The sequence below is a fragment of the Callorhinchus milii genome, unplaced genomic scaffold (genome assembly GCF_018977255.1).
Source record: "Callorhinchus milii isolate IMCB2004 unplaced genomic scaffold, IMCB_Cmil_1.0 Scaffold7, whole genome shotgun sequence".
In the NCBI taxonomy this organism is placed as follows: Eukaryota; Metazoa; Chordata; class Chondrichthyes; order Chimaeriformes; family Callorhinchidae; genus Callorhinchus; species Callorhinchus milii.
In genome coordinates this window covers 18857984-18871533 of record NW_024704748.1, presented here as the reverse complement: position 1 = coordinate 18871533, position 13550 = coordinate 18857984, and the positions used below count along the sequence as shown (strand labels likewise).

Genomic DNA, 13550 nt, shown 5'->3' with positions numbered 1-13550 from the left:
AACAATAGAACATAATCTTTACATGCATAAATTTTGAATATCAGAAGTTTAAATGTGCTTCAGGGATGTAACACATCTCAGAGTTGAGATGGAGTTGGCGACTTGTAGCTCAGTGGTTAGAGCACTTGCCTCGCAAGCGATAGGACCTGGGTTGGATTCCCAGGCAGGGCGAAACGTTGGGCAAGTTTCCTTACTCCACATGGCTCTGTTTACCTAACAGTAAGTAGGAACCCAGTTGTTAGTCAATTGGCAGATTGCTTTTTCGGGGTTAATAATCCCTTTAAAAAATAATAATAATTTGATCACTCAATCCATGATTGACTATGGGACACTGCTGTGCTGCTGTGTTTCGCCCACAAAATATTCAGTCAATTCACTTTACAGTATATTCTGTGAAGTGCTTTGAGACATCTCAAAGACGTAATAAGGCGTGCTATACCAAATTCAAGGCTTATTATTATTATAAATCAGCTCAAGTTGCATTTAGAGCTGTTAAATGTTTTGTCTTGTCACACGCTCCAACCTTTATATATTGCCAAAAATGATCAGAGCACTTTTACTATTTTGTAGAGCAGAAAGTACTACACGTTTTAAGCTCAAATATAATGTAAATATATATCTACTTGGGTACAATAATTAGGTGATCAAAACAGTCAAAGCAGTACAAAAGTGTTCCTATAGTTCTGAGTAATTCAAATTTGCTATGTCAAATTTATTGTAGAATTCAGTGCACATAAATAAAATCACAAACATTAAATCATTATTATTTTTGATGGAATAGTAATCATACTTTTATGAAGTGAAAATTTACTGAATGCTGACAAGTATCAGTTAAGAGACTAATTCCGTCAATTTACAGAGCTGCAATAAATTAAGAGTACAATGTAAGGTTTACAATAAGGTGCACTCCTATGTATACAAATGGTATAACACTGGCTGGTTTGAGAAATCATAGGGATTCCATCAGTCCAACCTGGTCCGTGCTTATCATTAATCCTTTGAACATTATGCACTAAACAGGAGGTGATAGTTTTGATTTATGTGAACAATAGGTTTAATAATAATAATAATAATCCTTGCATTTGATATAGCGCTTTTCACGTCGGGAGGACGTCACAAAGCGCTTCACAGAACACATTGTAAAGTGAATTGACTGTATATTTGTGGGCGAACGCGGCAGCCAATTGCGCACAGCAATGTCCCACAAACAGTCGTAGATTGAAAATGACCAATTTATTAATTGTTTTTTTTTGAGAGGCTGGTGAAGTTTGAATACTTTGTATATTTCTAGGCCTTATCATTCATTGCTACTTTTTCATTGGCATTAATAAAGAGTATATCAAAGTTATCAGAGGCTCATGAAATGTTAATTTTTGGGGGAAAATTTAAAGCTAGATTAATAATTTTGTCATGCTTTGTAATGGACAAAAATATTTCAGTCCTTCATTTTCTCACAATTACTACATGTTTAATTGAAAATAAAACATGTTTTCAGACGTCTTAGTTGGAGTTCACAATCTCTTTTTCTGGCAGGACATATTTGATTTTCCTATATTGCTTTTTAGCAAATCTGTAAACAATCTATTAACATATTTTCCCTTTTTACTTAGGTCTAAGGAATTGATCAAGGAAGCAATACTGGACAATGACTTCATGAAAAATCTTGAACTGTCACAGATTCAAGAGATCGTTGACTGCATGTACCCAGTGGAGTTTGGCAAAGACAGCTGTATCATCAAAGAGGGTGATGTGGGATCCTTGGTATATGTTATGGAAGGTAGGTTATTTCAGTTGTTCAACAACAACAACTTGCATTTTTATAGTGCCCTTCACTCGGGGTAGCGTCCCAGAGCGCTTGATGGTGGCAGAGCACGCTGCCGAACTGGGGCGGAGCGGGAGGGAACCGTGGGTATTAGGCTACTGTATCAACTGGCTGTTTTTAATAGTTTTACAACAGTTTTTTTCTACATTGGTCTGACAATTACAATACAATGCAGGATTTGGCACAGCCAGTTCCCAGTTGAATGTTCGGAGACTCAGTGTTCTGAAAGTAAAATATGCACATCAATTGGTAAAGGAAGATTTGTTTTTTTACCTCATTGTCACTTGAGTCATTTAACATTACCACTTAAGATGTTTATTTTTAACATCTTATTTTCAAAGATTTTTATACTCTTGATGTTGCAATCTCTTTTAGGATATTTTTGTGGATCTCTAAATACATTATGGTTTTGAAAATAGCTTCTTTAATAAGTGTTTTCATTGTCTGGTATTTTCTTGTACATCACAAAAAGGTCACAAATACACAGCTTTGAAAATTATATATAGTACAAGAATCAACATACTGTGTCAGAGAGGTGGTACATGAACCTGAGCCCACTATTTCCCAGGGGATTTATCAAGCAAAAGCTCGGAGGAGGAGAATAATCATTCTGGGCTACTTTTATATGACTTGTAATGTTTGTTTTTAAAATAGCATAGACGCATCCTGCTAGGATGGTAATATCGTATGTCACCAACAATAGGGAGAAAAATGTTGCTTTAGACTGAAAACGTGAGATAAGTACTTAACAGCATAAATGAAATGCTCTGAGGCACCGCACAGCAAAAAGCACAGTAAAGAGTTTTGCTGGTGCACAGCTGACTGACTCCTCGTAGGTGTGCCTTTAGTATTATTTTTCATATCTGTACTGATCTCACTTTCACGCACTGTGACCCCACAGATTCATGTGTGATAGCAATCTCTTGCTTTGTTTCAAAATTGATGTAAACGTCTACAGCAGCAGCAGTAGAGAACAATACCCAGCTTTGCTGCCTTGTTGTTGAAAGACAGGACAAGAGAGGCAGGATTAGGACAGTGTAGGGCAAGTTTAGGACAAACCTGATATGTTACCTCTAGCAATAACAGAACTTCAGAATATGAATCCATCCCCCGCATCCCCAGATCTGTTCAATATAAGCCTCCTTCCCTCTAAGGATATTTCTCCCAGCCAGCCCCAGCCCCAGCAACACAGAATTCATTGCTCCCTTTCATGATGCCTTGAAACCAACCCACATGTCGCTGAACAGCACAATCTATAGCTTTTGGGAGATTATTATACTTTGCTAAGCTCAGATGGCTGAATATACTGAATTCCGAATCTGGAGTTAGACAGCTAACTCTTGGAAGATGGAAAATGAAGGTGATGGTGTACTCGACATGCCCTTCCTCCATGGATCTTTGTGCAGAACTAGCTGTGCATTTCCTGCCACTATTATCTATGTATCTTAATCATCTTTATGTTCTGTACTTAACCGTGTTAGGAATTTTACTAAATTCTAGAACACTGTCACAGAAAAGTATTGAAAGAACATACAATAAATCTCTTACTTCCTATAAATATACCAGACAGAGAGTATTATATACTAGACAGCAATTAAACCTAAAATAAAAAAAGCACTTTATTGGAGAAGTCCAATAATTTTTAAGTTCAATCGCTGTAAAATGTGATATAACTTAGTTTTATATTAAATTGAACCTCTGTTTTGAAAAAAATCATATTCCTTATGCAGCAGTTAACTTACACTTGTTGGCTTTGTACACAATGCACACGGATTGAAATTCTTAGACTACCTGGTACTGAATTGTAGTACATAGAGGTCAGGGGCCTACTTCACATTACATGAGGAGTCTCCAGGTGAATTTCTGCTCTAACCCTGAACTTTGTGGAGATGGAAACAGCTTTTTGTTGTCACAGTAATCAATTTTGTATCTCTGAGTTAAAGGGAAATAGAAACAAATATAATATTTTTTATCTGCAAAATTATTGCTGGCTTTAGAGATTTAACCCTGGAGTGCATAAATAATAATAACAATAATCCTTGCATTTGATATTGCATCTTATCATGTCTTCGAGACGTCTCAAAGCGCTTCACAGAATATACTGTAAAGTGAATTGACTGTGTATTTTATGGGGCGAAATAATAAGCTCTGCTGAAATCATGTGACTTGGAGGTCTATAAATCTTTGGAGTGAGTAGTTAGTTCTGATGAGTATGCAGCCTGGCTGTCTGGGAACATAAGAGAACATGTTCCCCCCCCCTGGGGCAAGAGTACTTGAGTCATCATTTATATCCATCTGTTCCACAGATGCAAACATCTGACCTGTTTTATGGAAGATTTCAACCGATTTAACAGATAGTGGCATCATTAATTTAATATTGAGAAAAGTCCCATTAGATCATCCTATTACCTGGGTAGTGCTTAGTTTTTGTTCTGCATTCTACAAACATGTTTCGTTCAAACTGTAATCTGTAGGTTAACCCTTGGCTATTGATTTAAACATTGTTACATTTTCTTTACTTGATTCAGTGAAGAGGTTTTCATAAAACAGGTAATTTAATCATTCACAATGTTTCATTAGATACAGACTATAAGAATTAACAGCACATCATGGTTACCATTCTGGTGTTTTGGTCTAAATAATACCTAGGATAGTAAAGAAACATCTGTTATCCTTTGTTAATTGTAATGCTTTATGAGATGGATGAGAACATGGCTATTTATAGATTATCTAACATCAGGAATTAATCCAGGAACAAGCATTGTTAACTTCAGCGAAACAACACTTTTCCTTGAACAGATATCTCATAATATAGAAGGAAACACAGGCAAGGTCTTGCTTTATTGATGTATTGAATGAAAGCTGAAGAAAGGAAAGCTTAGTGTGTTTATGGTACATGACCTTGGTCAAGATCAGTTTGGAACCTCTTTAGTGGCAGAGTTCTGAACCATTCGCCTAAAAGATGCAGCCTGATCTTTGTTTCAGTATTTTCAGGTGTATACCAGGAAATTTGGGAAATCTCTTGTGACCTTATGTTACACACAACTTCACAACTAATTACTGTGACGCTAAGAGATTGCTTATAGAGGCAAATGTGGCAGCCATTTAATCTATTAAATCTAGAGGTTGTTGGCCAGCATATTGGGAGAAACTCTTTTTTCGAATAGCTTCATGCAATTTTTAACATTCATTTGAACTAAGAGATCGGATCTTGGGTTGATGTTGCACTTGAAGGACAGCACGTCTGACCATGCAGCTTTTACAATGGGGTGTCAGCCCAGATTCCGAGTGTATGTCTTGATATGCATCTTGAACCATATAAAATGATGTAAAGGGAAAAATTGAAAAAAAATCATTCTCTTCATGGCTGTTTATGGGGCACTGCTGTGGGTAAATTGGTGGTGCATTCATCGGCATTTTACACAAACACTTTACAGTAAATCCTGTGAAGCACTTTGAGACATTTTGATCACGTGGATAAATATCAAGTATTCTCCTCGCAAGCGAGAGGACCTGAGTTTGATTTCCGGCAGGGCGAAACCCTAGGCAATTTTCCTTACTCCACACACACGCCTCGGTTAGCTAGAAGTAATTAGGAACACAGGTGCTAGTGAATTGGTGGATCGGTTTTCTGGGTCGTAAAAATCCTTTCAAAATATTAATAATAATAAAAGTTTAGTCATTCAATCCACGACTGTTTGTGGGGCACTGCTGTGCACAATTGGCTGTCTTGTTTCGCCCACAAAATACAAAATACATAGTCACTCCACTTTACAGTATATTCTTGATTTCCTTGATTTCAAGATCCTCATCCTCACCTACAAGGCCATTCACGGCCTTGCTCCCTCCTACCTCTCCAACCTACTATCCCCCTACCTACCTGTCCGTACCCTCCGTTCCTCTGGCTCCGGTCTGCTCCACGTCCCCCGCCCCAACCGCCCTACCATCGGTGGTCGGGCCTTCAGCCTCTCAGCCCCGAGGCTCTGGAACTCCATCCCCCAGTGCCTTCGCCTTGCTTCCTCCCTTTCCTCCTTCAAGGCCGGTCTCAAAACCTTTCTCTTTGACCGTGCCTTCAGCTCCCCTCTCGACTCTCTTCCCCTCCTCGCTCCCTCCCTTCCTTCCCCTCACCCTGACCATTTCCCCCCTCCTCGCTCCCTCCCTTCCCTCACCCTGACCGTTTCCCCCTCCTCGCTCCCTCCCTTCCCTCCCCTCACCCTGACCATTTCCCCCCTGCTCGGGTCATGACCCAACTGTGCAGCGCCTTGGGACGTCCTCCTGACGTGAAAGGCGCTTTATAAATGGAATCTTGTTGTTGTTGTTGTTGTATATTCTGTGAAGTGCTTTGAGATGTCTGGAAGATATGATAAGGCACTATATCAAATGCAAGGATTATTATTGTTATTTACGAAAATTAACTGCACCATTCATTATTAATTTTTATCATTCTGTCGAAGAAGGAAGTGATGACAAATTGTGAAGTGAATCATTATTGGGGCCAAATTCCTAGGGAGCTCTGTAATCCTCTTGCTAGTTGTCATGGAGACCAATTCCAAAAGTTTGCTAATAGCTAACAGAGGGCACTTAAATCAGAGACCAAACAAATGATCAAAATGACTTCAAAAAATAGTGATGGTAAAACATAATACATTATGTTTAAGAAATATAATAATACTAAAATATATTCTGTGCTGGATTTTGATTCATCCTTGAGAACATAATCTTCCCTTGAAGTACAAATATGAAACTCTCCTTTCACTTATAATAATGAGATCCCATGTTACTCTCAATAGAAACTTCAGACACATAAGTCAAATCAGAATACTCCAACCCCCATTAGCTGAGAGTCCAACAAATGTTTCTCCATCTAATTCCTTAATTAGGACAACTCTGATCGGTGGATTCAAGCAAAAATCTTTGCTTCTTGTTTGAAGTCTGTCCCATTATATTTCACTGCTGTAACAGCTCAAGTTAATCATGTTTCATGTAATTTCCTTCAAGCTTGCCTTCAGAAATACAGTCATTGCACATTACAGTGTATCCTGTGAAGCGGTTTGAAACGTCCCAGTGACATGAAAGATGCTTTGCCAGATGAAAGGATTATTATTATTATTACTATTAATAATAATATGAATTGTACAGAAATAATCTTGAGGAACCATTTGGAATGTTTTGATTTTCTGTTTTGTTTTTGATCTACCACCGCATCAAAGTTGCTGCAGGTCACAGTGACATAATAGTAATAACAATAATAATAATACTTACGTTTGATATAGTGCCTTATCACATTGTTGAAATGTCTCAAAGCCCTTCAAAGGATTTATTGTAAGGTGTTGTGACTGCATATTTCCAGACAACATGCGTGTGGTTAACAGAGGAGTCCCCATTTGTGAATTTAGTCTTTTTCAAGGAATCCCATTAGAAATCTCTGCAATAATAACTCCAGTAAATACAATATTTGGAGTCCTGTAGCTCAGTGGTTAGAGCACTCGCTTTTCAAGCGAGAGACCTGAGTTCAATTCCAGGCAGGGTGAAACCTTGGGCAAGTTTCCTTACTCCACACGCCTAATAATAATCCCTCCAAAACCAATAACAATACTAAATTGGTCATTTTCAATCTACGACTGTTTGTGGGACATTGCTGTGCGCAATTGGCTGCCGCGTTCGCCCACAAATATCCAGTCAATTCACTTTACAATGTGTTCTGTGAAGCGCTTTGGGACGTCCTCCCGACGTGAAAAGCGCTATATCAAATGCAAGGATTATTATTATTATTAATATGTTTGTGTGCAATATCCTCGCTCATATTTTTATGTATATCTTGCAACTGAAAAAGGTATCCCAAAAAATAATATTTACATGTTACACACATAAATGACCCAAGAATCCATTTGACGTTTAAGGAATGAAAGACCAGTTCTGTTATTGCTGTTATTGTTAATAGAGCTGTTATTGCAGTTCTGTTATTGCAACTAACCAATTAGTTATTGAACTCTGAAGGAAAGGAAATGAAGAAAATTAAAATATATATTTCTCAAAAGTGATTTGCTTCTGCCTGAGTTTAATAAAAGAAACTTGAAATTTAACCTATATCAATAAGAGCAGTGACGAAGGCTGGTAAAGAGAAATGGCACTTGTAATATAATAATGAAATTCTGTTTGGTGGAATTTGAATGTTTTTTGTATGCCTCAAGGTGAATTGCTTGAAGAATATTCCTCTGCTGGTAAAGAATTGCTGCAGATTTATTACTTTGTTAAGTACTAAGTTAGAGAATTCATGGCATTTCATATTTTTGGGCTGAATTAAATGTATTGTGTTTTCTGAGTTTCAGAGTTTTGGGAGGGGTATAATTTTGATGATATTGTGCAAGGATTTCAGTGAATTAAGGATATTGATAGTTGAGTGTTTTGTGAGTTTAATATTTTTCTTTTTTGTGAATATATTCTAACAATATAATTTTCCAAAAATTATCATCAAAATTATTATAAAAAATAATTTTAATGTAATTACCTTCGAGCAAGTTGGAAATAAGATGGGCATCTGGTGATTCTGTGTGAGACACACCTTTAGGATTTGATATTTAAAAATCCTATTATAAATTGGTGCCTATTAGACTGCATAGTCAGCTTCACCGAGCAAGTGAACTTTCATAGAAATAGTTAATGTTAAGAATGATAGACATGCATAGTGTTATAATCCAATTTTTTGGGGAAAGACAGAATTTATTTAACTGTCACAGAACTAGCTCCGGTTGATATTTTAGACTAATAAGGGCACAATTTAGCTGCTAACAAATCAAAATAAATTGCTCCAATGTCTGCTTTTTTTAGGACAAGCCTGCAACATGTTAATCTGACAGTATGATAAAATAATGCCATTGCAATGTTTGGATTTGAAGTATTCAGCAAGTTAGTAATCTGACTGAACATTGCAAACCTAAAATAATGTTTGCATTTTATGGAGTACATGTTAATTAACAACCGGCCTATTTATAGCCTGTTTAGCCTATTTATAACCTATATAAAATAGCCTATTTTGCATGCTCTCTTCAAACAATTTGATATATTGTGTGGATGGATAAATTTTCCACTGTTTTGTTTGATTACCTTTAATCAGCAAGCATTTATGCAGCACTTTCGAGAAATGAGTTGGGAAGTCAATGGTAAAGCAGATCGTGCATTGTTGTGAAAAGATGTTACCTTTTTTTCTTACCTTCTTTCTTCTCTTTGGAAATCAAATCTAAAAAGAAGGTAAAGGACAGGATATTTACCGAGCAGACGGTCTGACATCAATTTAGTATTTCAATGTTCTTTGAATTATGGGGATGGGGGGGAAGAGAGGGGGAGTCAGTATTATTTTTGATCTATTATGCTGATCTGTAGCTCTCGATAGTTTAGTAACTCAGCACTATTGTACCAGGCCTCATCTGATTGGAAATACTTGTGTCTTTGCTAACATTGCCAAGATGCAGGATGATGTTTTGGGGCACATATATGAGAGGTGTATGTGTGATTTGCACCTGACTTCATCTCTAGTGACTTGCAATATGAGGAGGGGGAAGGGTGCAGGAGAGGGAAAAGAGAGGGCTCAAGAAAATCTGAACAGTGGTGTAGATTTTGTTTGTCTAATACATTTATTATTTATGACTTAAACATGCTTTCTTAATAAATCTAGAGATAACTTTCAAACAGGAAAGTAAATCCATGGAATAATTGATTAAATCTACTTGGAAAATAGCTTATATACTCTAATTTTAAGTCTTTTTCAATGTTTTAATTTCTGATTGCAGATTTTATGAAAGACTTTAACTAATCTTAAATCAACTCGTCATTATAGAATCATAGAGATTTATATAGCCAGAGTTTGCACTAGCTCATTCAGTCCCACTAACTCCATTCCCCTTCAAGCCCTTATCTTTCATATACCTGTCTACTTCCCTACCTGTCTAATGGATTCTGCCTCTACCCATTCTACTATACTATTCAAAGTACCTTTGACTAAATAGATATACCAGCCAGTCTATTAACACAGTCAAATGAAAAGGCACAAAAGCAGTCTTTCTATCTGTTTCCCCTCTTTCTATCCATTGTGTTATCTTTATTCTCCACAGCAACAAGGCAAGTCGTGAGAGCATCAGTGTAGGTCCACTGTGAATACAGTTAATGATGACAGATTCCACTTTCACACAGAAGAGTTGAACCTCTGCATTTCTATATAAGAATGTACCTGTCAATTGTTCCCCATCACCGGCATAAACTGGAAGCCCCGACAAATGTAGATGCAATTTGATATCATATAATGCTTTTAAAATTTTTTGAAATGAACAAAGTGAAGACAAAAAGGAAAGCACAACTATATAAATGAAACAGATAGTTGTGTAGCACCACCACTTCAATGGTGGCAATGGTAATTTGCATTGTAAATATCATTTACATAATGACTTGAGGGGCTCCACAAGTACCCAGTTCTTGACGAGCCCCTCACTTGATGCATAAAGGCATTCATTATTCTTTTAAACTGCAAGTTACAAGTGCTGTTGATATCATTAGGGGCACCGGGCTTGGAAGCCCTACTGAGCCTGGCAGTGGGACTAAGCTGAATTAATACACACTTGAATCATTCCCGGTTTATCACTATCTCCACTACTCTTAATTAGGTCAGGAGTCTAATATGCATGAAAACCCCAGGCCTTGCTGAAGTATCTAAAGTTCCAACAACTGAGAACTCAATTTCTAGAGGGCACAAGGGTCTCCAAGGGGGAGGGGAAGAGAGAGAAATCATTGACGTTTATTCTTCAGCATCATAGGCAGAGATTTCCAGAAACCAAGGCATCAGCAACTTTAAAGTTCACATCAAAATATTGCTGCAATTAAGCTATCTGCTGCTATCAGCGATACCTGATGTCGAGTGGGAAGAATCCTTTACCTCGGTAATGTGTATCTATCTCTCTCTCTCCAAGTCTCTTTCAGACAAATAACTGAAAAAGAAAACTGTAAAAGAGTATGGTAAAAGACAGGAGAGTGGTTTAAACAGATATAGCTCTTACAGAGAGTGGCACAGGTTTGATAGACCAAATGGCCTTCTTTGTAGAAGTCAACTATGATTCTAAGGTGAATAAAGAAGGCTGATCAACAATGCTCTGGTGTCGACCTGCTTGGCTCAGGTATCAGGTCCCTGAGCTCATCACAGAATATTTGATAAAAATACTCAGAACAGAATATAATTATCTGAGTTTTAGAAAAGGATCTGATTGAATAAAGCATTCAGCAGTATGAGACTGCATTGAAAATGTTTACTAGAGTGAGGTATTGTAGGATAGCTTACACTCATGAAATTGAACCCATGATAAGTCAAAGCTTCCAAGGAGGAGTAGAGAGAAGGTTAGATAACAATAATCTCAAAAAGAAAAGAGTTGGAGATAGAATAAGATTAGCTAATAAATAGCATTTGGATGACATAAATATTGAGGTTTAAACACCTGTCATGGGTGAAGGATTGTGACCTGACTAATAAATTGCACATAATTAAGATAATTTGCTTTGATTCACAGTATAATAATATACCCTGACACTTGGCTTTTCCCTACTCATATTAGCTGGATGCAGAATTTTGTGAATACAATACATGGTGGTGGATGTGCTCTTTGTTTATAACATTATTCTATAAATATGACCAAAAGCACTGTAGGAAACCACAATGAACTTCTGAAAGCCCACACTTTTCTAAACTAGTCTGAATTTGTTCTCCAAAGATTTATAGCCTCTAACGAATCCAGTATTAATATGTAGCAATACAATACAAAATTACATTTGTAAAGTACCTTTCACGTCGGGAAATTATTTAGACAAGAGAGTAGTTTGTCTTACATTGACCTGCATTGATTGAGTTTATTTATTTTTCTCTTCTAGACTATGCAAATAATGAAATATATCCTAAACGTCTTAGAGAGATGGTGGTTGGTGTTATGCAATTTAAACGGTTTCTTCCTGAAGTCGTGGTACTATTTTGTCTTTGCAGCAGAACTTGAATCTTATCACGAACCAATGAGTCCTATTTGATTTCTAACCAACTGAAGCTTTGCAACTAGCAGCTCAACATTTCCATCAAAGACTTGAACAATTTTCCCTTTCCCTTTCCATATAACTCTTTAATTTTCTTCCCTTAATATTGTATTATCATCAGTATTTTAGTTGAGCCAGTCAGGGCCCTCTATTACTAAGCTCCAAAGCATTTGAATATATTTCATGATTGATGGTCTCTATAGTTTTCCCCCTGGTCCTTCTTATCTTTTCTATTTAAGTTGTTTTTAAATAACTTTTCTGATTTTGGCCACATTTCAGATTCACATTATTTTTCTTGACTTTCAATTTGGATTTAAGTGTAGAAGGAAAATAAAAAGCACAAGTGATTGAGATCAGCTCACTCCTGAAAACAACCCGAGACATGACTCCTAATGAGTCATTCATATAAATTAAAATTAGCAACAGAAGCAAATGAGCAGTAATTTATTTTGCTTCGGCTCACAGCAAGCACTTTTTGGTGCTAATTCTGGGAGGAAAATTATTTTAAAAAATTCTACAATAAGCTAAAGAGCGCTTAAAATCGTTACCTGAAACCAATTCAAGGCTGTTTGGTTACAAGTAATCTTTCTAAAGTTTGATCTGTTTATTTAGTTGTGTGTCCTATATGAAATGTTTCAATACATGAAATTATCGCACGAAAAAAACTAATTTCTAATTACTAATTTCAGAAGATGCCTTATATCAAAATATGCATGTTTATTTATATATATGTATATATACACACACACCTTGATTGTAGAATTCTGATAGATAGCTACCCTGAGTGATGGGCAATAAAAGGGTTTATAATTCCTTATTTTTGTAAACTAAGTACTGAACAGAATTTAATAGCTGCACAACTGACCCATTATTGCCACTTGTGCTTCAGATGACTTTGTTGTTTAGTTTGTGAATTTATGTGTCAGGTTTTGTATGCTTTCCTTTTGACGTGCTCCTTATTTGCTTCTTATTTGAAGTTGAATCTGAGGCAAAATCAATGCCAGCCATATATTTACTGCATTTACTGCATACAGTCACAGGGGCAATTAAATGACATAGAATGAATTATGTGGCAAAAGTACATGGCAGGGAATTACATGACAAAATTACAGCATTTGGATTGGCATGACCAAAGCAAACTGCAGACAAAAAAAACAGGAGCATTCATTAAAAATGCCCATGTTTGACTTCCTGCAACGTGAATGTGATAATCGGCCAGGGGATCGATTTGATGTTTTTAAATAAATAAGCAGCACAGTTTGTACTGGTGCTTTCTCTTCTGTTTCTGTTATTTGAACCTGAATCTTAACCCTTCATGGCTGCACAGCTCAGGGATCACAATTCTACCTTTGTAAGAAGTTACGTGTTAAATTATTAATTTCATTTGTCCAGGGAATCCAGATCATCAAGGCCCATATAGCAAACTAATATCAGAAAATAAATTACTTGCCAGTCCATTAATTTTTGAAGTACCAAGCATTATTCAATTGTAAAAGTGATATACTCCTTCAGTAGAAGAATCAGTTAATTTGCCGTAAGAGGAAAACTAGTATTTCTTCCTGAAGTATAGTATATAGACAATGGTAAATTTCGACAGCTTTTATTAATTCTCCTTTAAGACAGATGTCCTTTATAGGTCAGTAAGCTATCTGTGTCGTCTATGGTCTTG

General features: G+C 36.6%; 1 protein-coding gene and 1 non-coding gene across 4 annotated transcripts in view; both read left to right on the top strand.

The window, feature by feature from the left end:
• prkg1b (protein kinase cGMP-dependent 1b) overlaps window positions 1-13550 on the top strand; it is a 201246-nt gene that overhangs the window by 42079 nt on the left and 145617 nt on the right. For all 3 annotated transcript variants that reach the window (XM_007897001.2, XM_007896991.2, XM_007896982.2), the window contains exon 2: window positions 1611-1777. In XM_007897001.2, the coding sequence (XP_007895192.1) occupies window positions 1611-1777 (167 nt within the window). The remainder of the gene's footprint in view (window positions 1-1610; window positions 1778-13550) is intronic.
• trnae-uuc lies at window positions 7282-7353 on the top strand. Its single transcript has one exon. It is a non-coding gene; the product is annotated as a tRNA-Glu (tRNA).